The 18,229-nt window shown below is 37.0% G+C and overlaps 1 protein-coding gene across 1 annotated transcript in view; it reads left to right on the top strand.

The window, feature by feature from the left end:
• Positions 1-18,229, top strand: part of LOC149896286 (1-phosphatidylinositol 4,5-bisphosphate phosphodiesterase epsilon-1-like) — a 90,137-nt gene that overhangs the window by 37,567 nt on the left and 34,341 nt on the right. The window contains exons 5-15 of the mRNA XM_090118192.1: positions 6,767-6,940; positions 9,966-10,064; positions 10,689-10,794; positions 11,591-11,769; positions 12,163-12,358; positions 13,443-13,572; positions 14,343-14,472; positions 15,355-15,558; positions 16,290-16,443; positions 16,800-16,996; positions 17,688-17,786. Of these exons, the coding sequence (XP_089974318.1) occupies positions 6,767-6,940; positions 9,966-10,064; positions 10,689-10,794; positions 11,591-11,769; positions 12,163-12,358; positions 13,443-13,572; positions 14,343-14,472; positions 15,355-15,558; positions 16,290-16,443; positions 16,800-16,996; positions 17,688-17,786 (1,668 nt within the window). The remainder of the gene's footprint in view (positions 1-6,766; positions 6,941-9,965; positions 10,065-10,688; positions 10,795-11,590; positions 11,770-12,162; positions 12,359-13,442; positions 13,573-14,342; positions 14,473-15,354; positions 15,559-16,289; positions 16,444-16,799; positions 16,997-17,687; positions 17,787-18,229) is intronic.

Genomic DNA, 18,229 nt, shown 5'->3' with positions numbered 1-18,229 from the left:
CGTATTGTGTAGCGTAATGTGACTATGTTGAGCCCACTGCGGCTGCTTGTGTTAACTTGCAGGGTGGCGAGCCAAGCGACGTGAGTGCCTGTCGGTGTGTCATCGGGTTGTGTGCAGTGGCTTCTTGGCGATATGTGAGCGTGAAGGAAGTTGCCACTTCAACCGTGTTGTCGCGTGTTTCACGGTTTGACAAGCGTTTGCAGCGTGTGGCCCTTGCTACTTGAGTTTGTTGCCGGGGATTGCTGCAGCGAGAGCTCAGAGCAGCCGTCTTTATGCGGTGAAGGGCTCCGCAAATTAGTGACATTTACAGGACAAGTGCGAGGCGTTACAGGGCTGCTTCGCTGACTGTGTGCTATCAATAAGTTTGTAGGAGACCTGCGTGTGAATGCCATTCGCAGACAGCGGATGGAGGGCGCGCGACGGATCAGCAGTCCTCTTAGTGCAGGGTTTAACCATCGCGAGTCATTTGTTTCATGTGTGGCGTGTCTGGCCACTTTGCATCGGAGTGCACGAGCGGATAAGGTGCTAATGATTGTACTAGGCATAGAATCACCGAAAACCAGCGGGTCAGGTACATCCACGTTGCCTGAGCGCAATCATTGAGTCAACACGTGCCGTCTGGCAAACTTATGGACAACAGTTGTCAGTAATTTACTGTGAGTCATACATGTTTAGTTTTGTTTCTTGATACTGAGTGTATCCTCATCAGAGATAGAATTGCTAGTAGCAAATTGACTAGTAAGCGTTTTTAATAATAACATTAATTTCAAAATAATCTGTTAACATATTGTAGACAGTTCATAACAAGGTTTATGGCAAGTTACAATGGGGGATTACTTTTTAGTAATTTAAATTTGTGTTGTGCCTAATCATTATTATGATAGCGATGCTAGCTTATTAGGTTGAGAAATTAAACACAAAGTTTACATGTGTGATATTATTCTAATGTGTTATCTTATTGCGTAATAATGTTCTTATTTGTAACAAGTCTGATACGACAAATTGTTTTGATTTTTATCACGCTTACATTGGCTTCCTTTATTGTTCGTACGTAACGGACTCGATTTTGAACTACCTACTTTAATGAGACAGATTTAGTTCACACTGTGTACATTTACTAAGGAATAGTGACAATACAATAATTTCATCTTATTGAAGCGTGTTGCTTAGTTAATTACGTTTCTCTCTATTATACACTGGTACCGATAGAAGAAAGATACCTAGCGGTTTGGTAGGCTTACGCAGGGACATAAGTCCAACATGCAGAGGCGTGAATTTCAATTAGAGAATTTAAATGTGTTGTGTTTTAGTGTATTATTAGCACTAATTTACCATCTGAGTTACAGCTGTCGAAATATGTCTGTTCTAAGGAGTTTTGTGCGTTGAACGAGCAGCAGATTGCGTAACAAAGTCAATGAGTTTTTAACAGCTTGATTAATGAAACCAAGTAGCTATCTGGCTAGCTTCTGACGTGGAACAAGGTACAGTGCGCTTCCAGATTATAGTGAGGAGTGGAGTGGATGCTTTGAGGAAGGTAGTATCTTCTGTAAACCTATCCAAATGTAAGTTTTGAAAGCGTAGTGTTGAATACTTAGGCTTTGTTATTAAGGATGGTAAAGTACAGTCACATAGCTTATACAGCTTCTTATTTCTGTTAATTTATTAACAGTTTTCGTAAATTATAGCACTATTGTTTATGCTTACCTACGAGTTACAAGGGAAGTAAAATTAATCGGCGATTACTCATCATCACATGAGCAAATCAGTTGAACGTTTATTAGTCTTTTAACATCAAAGCCTATTCTTATGGTGTATGATCCCGGTTCACATAGATCCAAGCGCGGATGGATGTGGTACTGAACTGATACACAAACATGACGGTTAATAACATCTAGTTGCTTACTACAGACGTAGAACTACTGCCTTAGAGACCAGGTTTTACTCCCATGCACACGAGACCGCAGTTTAAGTTGTAGCAGCATAGCAGTGGTTAATGCATTTATGCACTTCAGGTATTATTTACAGGTTTGCAAGTTTGCAGTGGTGACCGATTGCAATTCGGTGGGAGCCGTTTAGTAAAAAGCAGAGTAGTGTCTTCACGTGTTCACAGGCAGAGAGGGTCTGTCTCCAGTCTATCGACTCTAATATCATTCATGACAGAGATAAAGGGAGCTAGTATAAAGGATGTTGGTTGCCTTTCGAGTTTCGCGCAATGCACATTCGCTGTCGCAGTATGTATTTCGTTTATTCCAAATTGTGTGGGGCAGAATCGAGTCAACCTAGCTGAGCTTTCCGTTGACTGGCTTCCAGGACCATGAGAGGCACTTGGACGTGCTGAATGAGTTGTTACATGTTGAGTTATTACTGTTGTCTGGAAGACATATGCGGTAAGGTTGCAAATTATTTGTCAAGGTGCAGATAAAATGGTAAAAGATCAGTGGTACATAATATCCACGATTTAGTCATGCAACTGGGCTACATGTCTAAGTTCGGGCGTAAGTTCGTTGTCAACTTTATCACTTGCTAAATCTCTAAGCCTAGCTCAGGTAGAATTCAGGCAGAACTCTTAAGTTAGTATTTCGTGCACATTAATACTACAGGGGAAACTTAGTGGGAAGAATGATGTTAAGGAGTATGTTTTAGTCTAATTGATACTTTTACCTGATATGTTTTGCTCTATTACTTTAAAAATGTGTAGAGTGGTTTAGTAGTACTAGAAGTAGTATAACAGCACTGGAGGCCAGTGTTAATTTGTTTGGATAACTAGCCAGTATTAATGATGATCGGGCAGGTGCTTAGAAAGTAAATGTTTTCTCAGTTATTTTGTGAAGAATAATAAAGTTACATTAAGATGTAGTCTCCACCGGGGGTAGTGGTATTAATGATCAGGTAGATAGTGAAGAGTACGTTGAAAAGGTGTGCTCATGGCAGTCATCATTCATCATCGTCATCGATATAGTCCACTACTGGACATGGCGTCATCGTCAACATAATCAGCCTTTTGCAGTACACTGCTGGATATAGAAGTCATCATCATCGTCATCGTCAACATCATCTGCCTTTCGTAGTCACTGCTGAACATGGAAGTCGTCATCGTCATCATCATCAACATCATGAGCCTTTGGTTGTTCACTGCTAGACATAGCAGTAGAGTCTAGCAAACATCGATATTGTCAAGATACGTTAGGTGACGTATGACTGGCAATGGACTTCACTATAAACCGTGTTACAAAAACTAGATACCTGAAGGAGCTATTATTTGTTAAAGGAGACTTTGGGGTTAATGTCTGTAATTGATAATGAAGTCGATCATGTTATGATAAAAGTAAAGCTAAGTAAGTAAATGGAAATTTAATGTTGGTGGTAATCTTCTTTTCGAAATTGAGGAAATAAATCAAAGCAAGCTTGACTTGAAGTTGAAGAGTACGCTTAAAATTGTTGAGGTGTAGTTATTAGTGCCGTTTCAAATCATTCAATTCCAAAATCCTCACAACAGAGTCAGGAAAATATCCGACCATGAGGTTATTAGTAGTAGCTAGTAGTGGTAGTAGATAAAATGACATAAGAGCTTTGTGTAAAAAGGGAGATGTAAAATGTTTTATCTGGATTTTGTAATGCATTGTGGTGCCGTTTGTTGAGTAGTAGTAGATGCAGTTGCCATTTGTCTCTTGTCTTGTTTTTCGTTACGTTGGTGCGTTAACGAGTAATGTCGTTGTAGCGACGGGCTATCCTTGCTTTCGTTGATGCAAAAGCAAGATGAGTCGTTGTAGCGACGTCCTTTTTGAGATATCCTTGTTTTCGTTGTTGCGAACGCGAGATGAGTCGTTGTAGCGACGTTATTCAATGTTACCCTCAATTCGTTGGTGCGAAATTGTGGTGTGTCGTTGTAGCGACGATGTTCCGTGCTTTATTTATTTCGTTGGTGCGAAATTGCGATGAGTCATTGTATTAACACTATTCAGAGCTATATTATGTTTCGTAGGTGCGAAATCGAGGAGAGCTGTTGGTGCGGCGCTGATAGATCAATAATGATTATTGTTTGTTTTAGTGACGACCTAAAATGGTTGACAAGAATCAGTATGGCCGAGCAGGATACTGTGAGTATGTAGTCTTTGCAGAGACCTCACACGAGGACGTGTGATCGTCAGAGATGGCCGTGTCGGAGATCCCCCCCCTGATATTACCGAACGCAAGCGCATGACTCACGAAGTGCACTTGGACATGGCCGTGGTAGCGGACGGGCATTCAAGCGTTGGAGCTCGTGCCGAGCGGACTTGTCTGTTCGAGTCTATATCAGTCTCTATATTAGTTTGAGTTTAGATTCGCTATACAAAGTATTCATTTCAGTTTATTAGTGATCGTCAGTGTTAGATTCCGTTTATGTCTTTTGATGCTCGAAGTTACCCACGATGCCCAACATAGAGGATATAACCAGCCCACATAGTCCTAAAATCCGGCCGCCGCTGATAAATAAATTTTCTAGTGTTTCATTTTACGCGAGTATTTCTAAAAAGTATCAGGAACTGTAGAACTCAACTGCATGCGATAAGAACTCACATTTTTTTTTGATCTGCTAAAAATGATCTGCTACGGGAAGTTGGCAGATTATTTTTTCAAATGTCGTTTTTTAAGTTAAAAACGCCAGAACTATTTCTAAAAAGTATCAGGAACTGTAGAACTCAACTGCACGCGATAAGAACTCACATTTCTTTTTGATCTGCTAAAAATTATCTACTACCGGAAGTTGGCAGATCATTTTTTCAAATGTCGTTTTTTAAGGTAAAAACGCCAGAACTATTTCTAAAAAGTATCAGGAACTGTAGAACTCAACTGCACGCGATAAGAACTCACATTTTTTTTTTGATCTGCTAAAAATGATCTGCTACGGGAAGTTGGCAGATCATTTTTTCAAATGTCGTTTTTTAAGGTAAAAACGCCAGAACTATTTCTAAAAAGTATCAGGAACTGTAGAACTCAACTGCACGTGATAAGAACTCACATTTTTTTTTGATCTGCTAAAAATGATCTGCTAAGTTCACTAACATATAATATTATCTATAATAGAAAATCACGTTGGTTGTACGTATACTAATTTTTAAACGTTTATTGTATGGGGAGTTGGGACCCTTAATATTTTATTTTTATTTTTTGTATTTGTTGTTATAGCGGCAACCGAAATTCATCATTTGTGAAAAAAAATTCTAGCTATCACGGTTTATTAGATACAGCCTGGAGACTGACAGACAGCGGAGGCTTAGTAATAGGGTCCCGTTTTACCCTTTCGGTTGTGTGAAGTCCCGTGTCCCCTAGTGGGGTAAGGGGCAGATGCTTTATGCATGCATCTGTTTCACTGATCGATTTTCTTTAGGGGCAAGTAGGTGATCACTGATCAGGCTTATGTGTCCTGCCAGACCGAGACATTGTATTTTTCTTCGTCTCCACCGGGATTCGAACCTAGGACTCCTCGGTTTTACGCTCACGCGTCAACCACTGTACCAAGGATGCGGTCGGTCCTTTCGGTACGGAACCCTAAAAATAATCTATACAAGAATCTCTCAACAGATGTCATATTTCCCTCGATCTCATAATATTTTTCGTAAACAAGCAAAAACCGTTGTGGATTTATAAAAAAAGAAATTACAACCTTGAGATATGCTTAATTCATGTTATCAAAATCTAAAGATAATATTTTTGTATAAAGTCGTTTTATGTTTTAATCGACTTGAAAATATGAGGAGGTTGTATTCGACTGTATGTTTAATATTAATTTATATTAGAGGGTCTGGTTTCGCCAAAAAAAGCGTGTGCCGAGTACACGTGTCAGAAGTGAAACTTCATTGGCAAGATTCAAAGATACCAAAATCGTCGCCTTACCCCATGACGTGACGTTATTACCATGATGCAAACCTGAAGTAGTTTCACTTCAAAAACATATCACATGAAATAACTTTTGAATCGCTGCAGTGGATGTGATTATATCTATTATTATAACAAACATACATACAAAATCACGAATATTGCCTCTTTATAATATTAGTTTACACTACGTATGAAAAGGACGACTGTAATTTTAATTTTACCTCCCGCTGAGATACGACTAATAAATAATTTTAAATTTATTCAATTTTCCAAGATATTTACTTTAACTATATTCGGTAAAAGACAATTTGGACCTATATTAAACCCACAAAACGTTTAACGTGTTTAAATTTATAAATAAATCCATACTAATATTATAAATGCGAAAGTAACTCTGTCTGTCTGTCTGTTACTCAATCACGCCTTAACTACTGAACCAATTTGAATGAAATTTGGTATAGAGATATTTTGATACCCGAGAATGGACAAAGGATAAGTTTTATCCCGGAAATCCCACGGGAACGGGAACTATGCGGGATTTTCTTTGACTGCGCGGGCGAAGCCGCGGGCGGAAAGCTAGTAATAAATATTTCAGGACATTTTTTACACACGGCATGATCTGATCCCATACTAAGCTTTCGCTTGTGTTATGGAAACCAGATGGCTGGTAAACATACATATATATAATTTTAAATAAATACTTATATAGATAATTAACACCCAGACACAGAGCAAACATCATCAACATCACATTCATCACGCAAATATTTGCCTCGGGTGGGAATCGAACCCACGACCTCTGGCTTGGAAGGCAGGGCCACTACCAAGCCAACCGGTCAGTCGAAAATCAATAATAATAAACTTAAATTTATTAATTCTTATTCATAGTATTGACAATCTTTTCCAGGTCACACAAGCTCAAGCCCTTCTGGCTGAGCATATCAGACGAGCCTCTACCAGCGCTGGACTTTCTCTCCGCGGCTCTGCTCTCAGCGGAGTACGAGAGAGCGCTGAGTCGAGCTTTGGCGATGCCGGAGTGTAGGCTGATACCGTTCTTTGGAGCTTTCTTGCGGGAGCTGAGGTAAGTTCTACCTACCTACCTCCTATTTCTAGTTTATTATTTATCCTTCTATCAGTTGGTTGCCTGGAAGAGATCACTCTTAAGTGATAAGGCCGCCTTCTGTGCTGTTTTTCTCTTAGAATAAGTTTTGTTTGTATTTTATGTATTTTGGCAGCACAATAAAGAGTATAAATAAATAAATAAATAAATAAGTGATTTTATTGGCAGTATTGTTAAAATTATACACATATTTACACACATATTTTTCATTGTCATTTCCATAATACTCAAGTACCACCAGAAGCACAGTACGCGGAACTTTGGAAGGCTTACGTGAGGACACGGATCCAACGCGCCTTTCGAGAATTTTAATGTGTTATCTATCGTTAGTTTCATAAACATCATCACGATATTCACTACCAGCATTATTGTCGTCACCATAAGGGTGCTTTTCCACCAATAATATGCGAGGACGTGTAGCAATAACCAATCATATCCCTTCATTAGTTTGATGTTTGACGCGATGCTATTGGTTACTTACAAACACATTGCTCACTACACATCTTCTCATATTATTGGTAGAAATGCACCCTTATCGTCCGTAAGCCATAAATATGACCACACATAGCCCTACTATCTTTTATTTTATTGTAATAATATTAAACTATATAGCCTATAGCACTTAAGGATCACGTACAATTCACATATCCAACGGTGAAAGAATTTATAAAATCGGTTCAGTAGTTCCTGAGATTAGTGCGTTCAAACAAATAAAATATTCTTCTTTATATTACTATAGATAATATCCCAATACTCATAACTGCCTTATAACAATTCCAAACGAATATTCACGTAACGATGCGAAAAATAGGAAAATCCAAGAGAAACTAAGAGATAATTAACCAAGCGAAATTTCAGTCAAAACCTCTGGATCACAGAAAATCATTTTGCGAATCCTGAAAAATAATTTCTCGGAGAGAAATCGTGTGCTTCTAACCTTAATGGATTGTGGCTACAGATTCATATGGAGCTGTTTATACCAACTCTTGAAATTAATTTTAAATTAAAACTTTCTTATAATACCTATGTCCTAGAACTTAACTCAGTTTTAATACGTATTGTTTTTTCCATTCTCTGGTGGTTAATCACCACTTCGTTAATTACTTCGTCAATTTTAGTTTTAGAATAAATTTATCTCTAAATATGCTAATAATAACTTTGAACTGAGCCATAAAATTAATAATGCATTCGAATACCGTTATTTTTTTTATTCTGAAATTAATAATATTGACATAAAATCAAATATAAAAACACTTTTACTAATTTAGTAACAGTTAACATAAAATACTACACCACTCACTATCAATTACACAAATATACTTGCTTTTAAATGAAATGAATGAAATTAAATTAAATATATGAAATGAATGAAATAAAATAAATGTATTCGCAAGAATACATTGATGTTATGAGAAAAACATGTTCTACACAATTGATTGAAGAAAATAAATAAATCCAGCGGTATTATCAGCTCCATATACATGTTAATCACCCAACACTTCTCAGTTGAATGAGTCTAGTCATACAGCGTCTGTTGTTTTTTAATACCACTATTTGCACTCCGTTGTATAACACGGATTTAATATTATATGTATACGTAATTATTAACTTAGAATTTAACACCTAAATAGTGTTTATAACCCCTTTATAGCTTAAGTGTCAATGACTTTGGGGGTTACAGTTTTTTATACTTACATGTCGCATATAAAATGTAAATAAGTAATCATTATTTCGTGCAACTTCTTGCGCGTTGAGAGTAAAATTTCAAGGTAGGTACGCCATGGAGTAAGGCGACGATTTTGGTATCTTTGAATCTTGCAAAAGAAGTTTCACTTCTGACACGTGTACTCAGTATACACGTTCTTTTTTATATCTTTATAGCTGATATGAAAAATAAATTCCTTTAACATTAGAAAAATTAAAAAAGACTCTACTCACTCTTAATTCTCGCGCAATTCTCGTAAATTAAACAGAGATTTTAATCTCAAACCCTTCTGACACATAACAAAGCATTATCGAAATTGGTCCAGCCGTTCACGCGTTATAATCTTGATTAAGACAAACTTTCAAAGAAATTTACATAATAAACTTAAATGAAGCTTATAAACTCATTCATACAAAGTAAGGATTGATAAAATTATATGCACAGCCTTTATCGACCCCTAGAGGTCAACAGCCATAAAAGGGGTCACTACTCCCAAAGATCATGAGATGTATGATATTCAATTTCGTTTATTATTTTTAAATTTGTATTTTTGCGTAGGCAATCTTAATACTATTATAAAGGCGAAAGTTTGTAAGGATGTATGGATGTTTGTTACTCTTTCACGTAAAAACTACTGAACCGATTACAATGAAATTTAGCACACATATAGAGGGTAACTTGGATTAACACATAGGATAGGTTTTATCCCGGAAATCCCACGGGAACGGGAACTATGCGGGCTTTCCTTTGAAAACGCGGGCGAAGCCGCGGGCGGAAATCTAGTAATTATTATAATGAGGGAAAATTTAAATGTTGTATTTTTGCGGAGGTAATAATATAATGAGGGAAAATGTGTGTACAAATTAAGCCTATTATTATGAATGAGAGGCGTGTGTTTATTATTTCTTTGTTATTGTATTTTTGAAGCAAAACGTCTTTAGGCGCGTTGAGAGTATAATTTCAAGGTAATACCGTCACGTCATGGAGTGATGCGACGATTTTGGTACCTTTGAATCTTGCAAAAGAAGTTTCACTTCTGACACGTGAGCTCGGCACAATATAAAATCTAATCTAATCTAATAAGTATATCAAATTCTCGTGTCACAATGTTAGTGACCAGTTACCACACTACACCGAAACAGCTGAACCAATTCTCATGAAATTTTGTGTTAGCGGATAGGCCTGAGAATCGGCCAACATCTATTTTTCATGCCTCTAAGAGTAAGGCAGAACAACGTTTGCCGGGACAGCTATTATGAGTATAAATTATTTCTATTTCAGGGAAATCCTGGCAGCTACACCGTCACTAACAACACATTCAGTGGCTGCGACGCCGACACATCGACGAGACTTCAAACGGGAATCTACTAAAGATGATAGGTATGTTTGTGAAACTGGTATGAAGAACCGAGTTATCTTGGTTTCGAATCCTGGAAGAATAAAAAAAAATACCTAAAAAAAAGATTGTTTATGTGTTTACTAAGCTGTGCCCCGCGGTTTTACCCGAATTGCTTCGCTTTTGTTGGTCTTAGCGTGATGATATATACGTATAGCCTACAGCCTTCCTCAATAAATGGGATATCTTACACCAAAAGTTTTTTTTTTTCAAATCGGACCAGTAGTTCCCGCGATTAGCGCATTCAAACAAACAAACTCTTCAGCTATATAATATTATAGTATAGATTTTATCTGCTCTCTTTAGTAGCCCATTATAGAGGTAAGATTTAAAATGTAGTTCCCATATATGAGGTTGTAAAAAGTTTGGCAGGATACAGGTCGATTATCGTCAGATTTTTTTTAAATTTCAAAATAATATTACAAAGATTCGGGAACTAATATTATATCGAGAAGCTGACAAAAAATTCTAAGTAGTTGCTAATTTGAAATCTTATACCTTTAGATTCTGTTGTAATTTGAAATAATAATATTTCTTAAAGTTATCCAAATAATTTATGATGCAGTTTTTACTTTTACACATAAGGAAATAAACTTTATTAATCACAGAGGGTCACAAAAGAAGGACAGCAGGCGAGAAAGCAAGAGAAGTGATACGAGCCCTTTAAAGGACAGCTGTAAACGAGATCCCAGGAATGAACCGACAAGACAAGTGGTATGCACTGAAATTAATGTATGGCTTATATTTTACTAGCTTACCGCCCGCGGCTTCGCCCGCTTTGTCTAAAACCGAATAGATAATTGTATACTAAAACCTTCCTCTTGAATCACTCTATCTATTAAAAAAACCGCATCAAAATCCGTTGCTTAGTTTTAAAGATTAAAGCATACATAGGGACATAGGGACAGAGAAAGCGACTTTGTTTTATACTATGTAGTGACAAGCTGGAGCTAACAGCTTCTCTCGCGTAGTACCCGCATAAAACGTAGCCTATTTGCGAATCCTATAGTTTGGATATTTCTATTTGCCAATTTTCATACAGTCACAGATCAGCTGATTCTGAGTGAAAGAGTAACAAACCCACATCAATATAATCTTGCAAGTTGCAACCTTCACGATTGTAGTAGTAATTACAATTTTGAAATTAATATTGAGGCCTATGTAGAAATTATTTTCATAATCTGTAATGCAGTTTATCTAATACATTTTTCTTCATTTTCTTTAATTTTCCAAGTGAACTTTTGATAAAAAGTATACAACATCCAGAATTTGTAACAACTAGGTAACCCACCTTTCATGATACCGTTTTTCAGCTACAGGTAAGTTGCAAATGTGGCCCAATAAAGTTAACTTCAAATCAAATCAAATCAAATAATTTATTGCATACTAATACATTTTACATATTAGAAACCTTATGCAGGTATTGAAAAACTTGACTGTTACAATCTCTAAAGGTAATATAAAGGTCGGGCATAAACAAAATTTTATCCAGGGTTATCTATTTTTCCAGTACATAGCCTCATTCGATGACGAAGGTGAACAGGCGTTCCGTCGCGTCGGTCCCGAGGGTCTGGTCAATCTGGAGAAGGTTTACAGAACACAAGCGGTCATGGACCATATCGCGAGCTTTCACCAGCATCGACATACGCTGGCTAGAACCAGTACACCGGTTTTTGGTGATTATTTGAGGTGAATAATCAAGTAGGTCATGGTAAATCACAGAAATAGTTACGATCGTGAGTATGGGAATGGTCATCGTCATGACCATGGTCTTGTACATAATCATTATCGTTATCATAATTAATGTTCAAAATTATCTATTAATATAATAATTAAAGGTCTATAGATGTATTTGTAAATAATGTTGCTGTCATTATACGCAATCACATTTGGTTTTCTGTCACTAGTAATGCTGTTTTTAACCTACTGTTAAAACGTTTTATATGCTATTTATTAATGTTTATTTTCCAGACAGACTCTACAATATAAAATTACGCTTTTGCTCTATAGGATATCGCGGTTATAGAGCCCAGCTATTCTCCATTGCCTAACAAAAATAGTATAAACCTATGCGTCTTCCAGAACAGTGATCTCCGCTTGCGAACAGCCCGTCTTCGCTCCCCCCACACACAAAGGCTCCACCTTTGAGAACGAAGCGCTATACGAGTTAGAGGGCGGTGGGTATAGCCCCGTGCAGCCGTTGCCACATGATCATGCAGTGACTATGTTCCCGCTAGCACCGCAGAACGGGGATCGAGTTGATAGACATATATTGCAGGTGAGAAGAATTTCAAAAATTATAATAAGTTCAAAAATGTCGACAATGTCAGAAATGTAAATATGTCAATAATATAAATTTATAAAGAATAGAAAAAATTCGATCACGAGGCGGGACTCGAACCCGCATCCTTTCGCGCCATTCCGGGGCGGATGCCTGACCAATTCAGCTACTCATGACCCGCCAGAGCAATCGAATTTATTCTATTCTTTCAGTTTTATGTGTCTAAGGGACACACCGCGCCCATATGTCAATAATGTCAAGATAATCAAACATGTTAACAATGTAAACCATGTTAAAGATTTTAAAAGCGAAACTGTAGGAATAAGCTAGGTTAGCTTACAGGTGAGTGGTGAAGCTCATGGATAATAATCTCCTACCAACATAAGTAGGTAGTTTGACAATGAAGCGCTGTACGAATGAAGGGCGGTAGGAAAGCCAAAAATGTCAAAAATTATGACAATCAAAATAAGGCAACAATTATGTGAGGGTAGTTTTGTTAGTATGGTAGTAATTTAATTTTTGTATTTTTTTTTTAATTTTTGTAATGTGAGCTAGTGCCGTAGCATGGCATACAGGGGTTTTTTATGATTATTTTAGTATTAAATTAATTGGGGACCCGCAGTATTCATTATTTTTACCTGTATGATTATGTCAATACAGATTTTTAATTTCCATAATACTCGGGTACCACCAGAAGGACAGTACCCGGATCTTTGGAAAGCTTACATGGGGACACGGATCCAACACGCAGAGGCCCTTTTGAGAATTTTAATGTGTTCTGGGACACTAGCAGTAGCCAGTAGCCTATCCATGACTGCACTATAGAGATACAGCCCTGGGCAGTCCGCGACCATTTTAATTATTATTATTTTAAGCTATTGCATAGCTTCTATCGCGGGCCTTGAGCGCGGGGACCGAATCCAGAAATTCCGTAACGAAAAAACCTCACGCTTCCCACTCCGACGGGCGCGGAGGTATGGCTTGAAGGCATAGCATGCAATAGCTTTACCGCGGCAGTCCCCGAGTGCCACACGTCTTTTTAATAAATAAACAACACATACAACACAAGACACATTAACAGATAATGCACCACGGCACCGCGTGTATAGTGGGCGAGGCGGAGTGGGGCGCGTTCGTGCACCTCCGCCTCGAGCGCGCCTGCGCGCTGCTCGCCTGGTGCAGGACCGCGCACCGCCCGCATGCGCACTGCGGTGAGTTTCATTAGAAATTAAAATTAAAGTGATTATACTAGAAGTTCAAATTTTATTTATACTGTTTAAATTCATTTCATACCTTACTCATTATACAGGGTGTAATCGTATCGGTATTTCTCGTTTTATTAAAAAAAAAGTTATTATTTTCGTTTTACTCATTAGGTATAGTACTTTCAATATCAGTTTAAAGTTTTTTGATATCTGGAATGATCGCCTGTGCACACTTAACGATTACACCCTGTATATGACTCACTTTTTTGGTTGTTCAAAATTTATTCATACTAGTTATATAATATAGTTACTTGCATACTGAATTAGTTGTTCAAAGTTGTTCATACTATACATTATATAGGTACAAGCTATTCTCCTCCTCCTCCTCCAAGCTATAGAAGTTATTCAAAATTTTGTTCATTCTACTCTATCTGTTCAAATTCTGTTCATACTATAGTAGTTGTTCAAAGTATATTCAAAATATACTCCATACTAGACTAGGTATTCTATTATTGTTCATAATATATTCTAGCAGTTCAAATGTTGTTCATACCTATTAGCTGTTCAAATATTGTTCATAATGTTACAGTTGTTCAAATTTTGTTCACACTAACCTATCTGCTCAAATTCTATTTTTATACCATAGAACGAAATTTTCCATTCTTTTAATTATTATAAAGTGCATTTAGTACTAAAATAGTAGTCTATGGATATCACATAGAACTTTACAGACTTCATTTTAGCCTTTGAACAATATTATCTTAATCATCTTTCAGGTGAAACCCCATCAGAAAGTGTTCAGCAGCCAGAAGTCAGTTTGTCATACAACCCTGAAGAAGTGATACCATTGAAATATTCTGGTAATCTGGTCCATGAGACAGAAGCGGGTGTGGTTGGTGAAGAAGGGTATGTTTTTAATTTAAAATATATAATTTATATGAAATTATAATTTTTTTGTCTATGGTATGGTGGCCTTTGCTTAAGTTCAAACTAAGCAATGGCCACCATACCACATTTCTGGTCACTATCAATAGATAATTTTATAATTATGAATTAAGTTCGAAAATTTTTATTTTTGTTACAAAATTTTTTGCAGTTATTGTGATCTAGTTTTTCAAACTATCTACCGAACATTTTTGATTTAATTATTTATTATACGTACCTACTTAACATTATCTACACTCTACTTAAAGTCATGTTTTTATCAGTATGATCAATTTTTCCATAACTATAATAATTAAAAAAAAAATACCCAAAAAACACTTACTTACTTACTATCTGGCGCAGTGACCCCAAAGTGGGTCTTGGCCTCCGACAACAAAAGACGCCACTTGTCCCGGCACAGTGCGATGTTTTGCCAGTCTCTTCTGCGCAGTGCCACGAGATCGTCATTCACTTGATCCGCCCAGCGATACTTAGGACGGCCAACCGGCCGACGGCCTGAGGGACGTCCCAAGTAAACCCGCTTAGCAGCCCGATCATCTCCCATCCGCACAACGTGGCCTAGCCATCGTAGCCTCTGAGCTTTAATCTCGCCTAAGATGTTTGGTTCAGCAAAAAGTTCCTCCAGCTCCTTATTTGTTCTGATTCTCCAGCTACCGTCGTTTAAGGGTATCGGGCCCGATACCCAAAAAACACACTACACTTAATTTTTTGAATGAATGAGAACATTATTGTGCACACCAAATTAAAAACAGTACACATAAATACACATAAATTGCACAATAGGCGACCTTATGGCTACAAAGCCATCTCTTCCAGGTAACCCAACCAATATTATTTTTCCAGCTTCATCGACCTCCAATGTGTAAAAGACATGCGTTTGGGCGGCAAGCTGTTAGAACCGAAAGATATAGCGGAATTAGTTGCTAATGCTAAACGACACGGTCTAGAGACGTGTAACCAAAGGGCCCATGTTATATCCCTTGTGTATGGAAAGACGTTGAGTGACAATAGGATTGTACATTTTTTGTTGCCACCGTATTCTTATAGGTGAGTTTTTTGTATTTTGTAATCTTAACTTGTATAATATAAATATTATAGATTTATAACTTAGGCACATAAAACTGAGAGAATAGAATAAATTCGATCGCTCTGGCGGGTCAGCCCCCCTAGTCAAGTGGCTTTCTGTTAGCGTAGCGTTCAATAGAATAGACTACGAATGTATGAGATTGACGTAAGCTTTAGATAAACGTATCTACAGCTTACGTCAATCTCATACATTCGTAGTCTATTCTATTGAACGCTACGCTAACAGAAAGCCACTTGACTAGGGGGGCAGGTCAGGCATCCTTCTTCACTTATTTTAAAGGAGAAAAGTTTGATTATTTCAACGAGCTTCGAAGGAACTTCCAAAAAATATATCATGAATTTTAAAAATATGTACATATTTCACTAATGTAGCTACTTGTGCCTTGACAATGTATTTTTTTTACTCATAGTGTTGTACTTGAGCTTTTTATTTCGTGATTTTTTATTTTTGATTTCTTTGCAATTTGAATTTGTCTGGTTCTTTGATTTTCAAATTATCAAGAGAAGGGAATGTTTAACTTCGGTGAAAGCGAACTTTTTAAAAAACTTTGTTAAATTTTCATAAATTTTTTAACATGTTTTACAGAAATTGTCGTTAACAATAAGTCTGTATTTTGTACCATTTTTTTGTTAATATTAATGTGTTTTTTTTTTATAAAGAACAGAATTAAATAAAATCAATTTTTTTCCAGAGTATGGGCAGTAGGTCTACATTCTGTGATCAAAGCGTTAATAAGCCAGACCAAATTAGCGGATAGAAGTTTAGCCTGGCTGAAGAACAAGTACACAGCGTTGTACTATGAAGATGGGTGTTGCTGCGAACCGTTAGTGTCTGATGCTATTCGGGTAAGTAACATATATATGCTTAATCCTATCCTACTATATAAATGCGAAAGTTTGCGAGGATGTGTACGTGTGTTTGTAACTCTTTCACGCAAATACTACTGAACCGATTACAATGAAATTTAGCACACATATAGAGGGTAACTTGGATTAACACATGGGATAGGTTTTATCCCGGAAATCCCACGGAAACGGGAACTATGCGGGTTTTTCTTTGAGAACGCGGGCGAAGCCGCGGGCGAAAAGCTAGTAGCTTATATTATAGTGTTTTCTAGTGTTTGATTTTACGGGAGTATTATACAATTATAAATCAAAGATTTTAACGGATTTTAAACGGGATTCATTCATTATATTTCCAGATATTCGGTGGCCGAGAGTCCATATACGGCAGTTCGTGTCACTCCACACCAATCAAGTACACAGAATCTGAATCTAGTAAAAGCGGAGTCAAGTTTAAGAAGAACAGGTCTGCTTCAGAACTTAAAGGGTCTCCCCGAAGTTATAGTACGTCTGGCACTAGGAGTGAAGAGGAGACGTTTAGTTCCCCTAGACATAGGTAATTAGTTGTTTAGAATAATACAAAATGGTCATAAAAGGAATTTCGTTCAAGAGTAGGTCTACTTCGGAACTTAAAGGGTCTCCCCGAAGCTATAAACATATAGCTATAGACATAGGTAATTTATAGTTATTTAGTATCAAATAAATATACTTTAATAATAAACAATCTAATATAAGATAGATAAGTTACATAATATTGAAGGGAAAAATACTTGGCTTAAAAGGCTTGGTTGGTAGTGACCCTGCCTGTCAAGCCACTGGTCGTGGGTTCGATTCCCACCCGGGACAAATGTTTGTGTGATGAACAAATGTTTGTTCTGTGTCTGGGTGTTAATTATCTATATAAGTATTTATTTAAAATTTTATATGTATGTTTATCAGCCATCTGGTTTCCATAACACAAGCGAAAGCTTAGTACGGGACTAGATCGTGCCGTGTGTGAAAATTGTCCTAAAATATTTATTTACTAGCGGTCCGCCCCGGCTTCAACCGTGGTACATATTTCGCAATAAAAGGTAGCCTATGTTCTTTCTCAGGATCTAAACATTATCTGTGCCAAATTTCATCAAAATCGGTCCAGTAGTATATGCGTGAAAACCATACATACATACATACAAACCTTTCCTCTTTATAATATTAGTATAGATTATATTGTTTTCCCTTATTTATCAATTTATCTATCCCACCAGCTCGTACTCAGCAGCGTCAAGTCACCACACATCATGTGGTCCACGACACAGCAGCCTCACAGCAACCAGCATCACTTCCAACTCGCCTAATAGGAGTAGGTGAGATCTTTGTATCTGTATATGTGTATATCTGTATTTGTATATGTATATCTATCTCTAACTGAGAAGTGACAACTAAGGCATATTTATCCAGTGTTCATATATGAAAAATGGCCTGAAAAATATTTTAGAAGGATTCCCTGTATTTTAGAAACAAATCATAGAACAACTTTTTAATATTCCTATTTATTTATTTATTTATTAAAGTGAAACTTTTATTACATCGTCTCAAACTTTTTGGTCTGTGTAGCGCATGTCGCGTGACGGTCGAACCGTACGATAATTATCGTACAAATACGATAATTTTGTGCCTAAGTTTCACTTTTACCGTGGTTTCATAAAACCACACAACATTTTTTTCATAACAAATAATTAACAGGTTTAACCCTAAAGCATTACATTTTTAGTTATTTGTACCTGTATTTGTATCTGTAACTGTATCT

The sequence above is a fragment of the Colias eurytheme genome, chromosome 29 (genome assembly GCF_061535395.1).
Source record: "Colias eurytheme isolate Ceu_HAF_F1 chromosome 29, ilColEury1 Martin Lab GWU primary, whole genome shotgun sequence".
Lineage (NCBI taxonomy): Eukaryota > Metazoa > Arthropoda > Insecta > Lepidoptera > Pieridae > Colias > Colias eurytheme.
The sequence above is the reverse complement of the archived record's forward strand: the minus strand, read 5'-3'. Positions and strand labels throughout refer to the sequence as shown.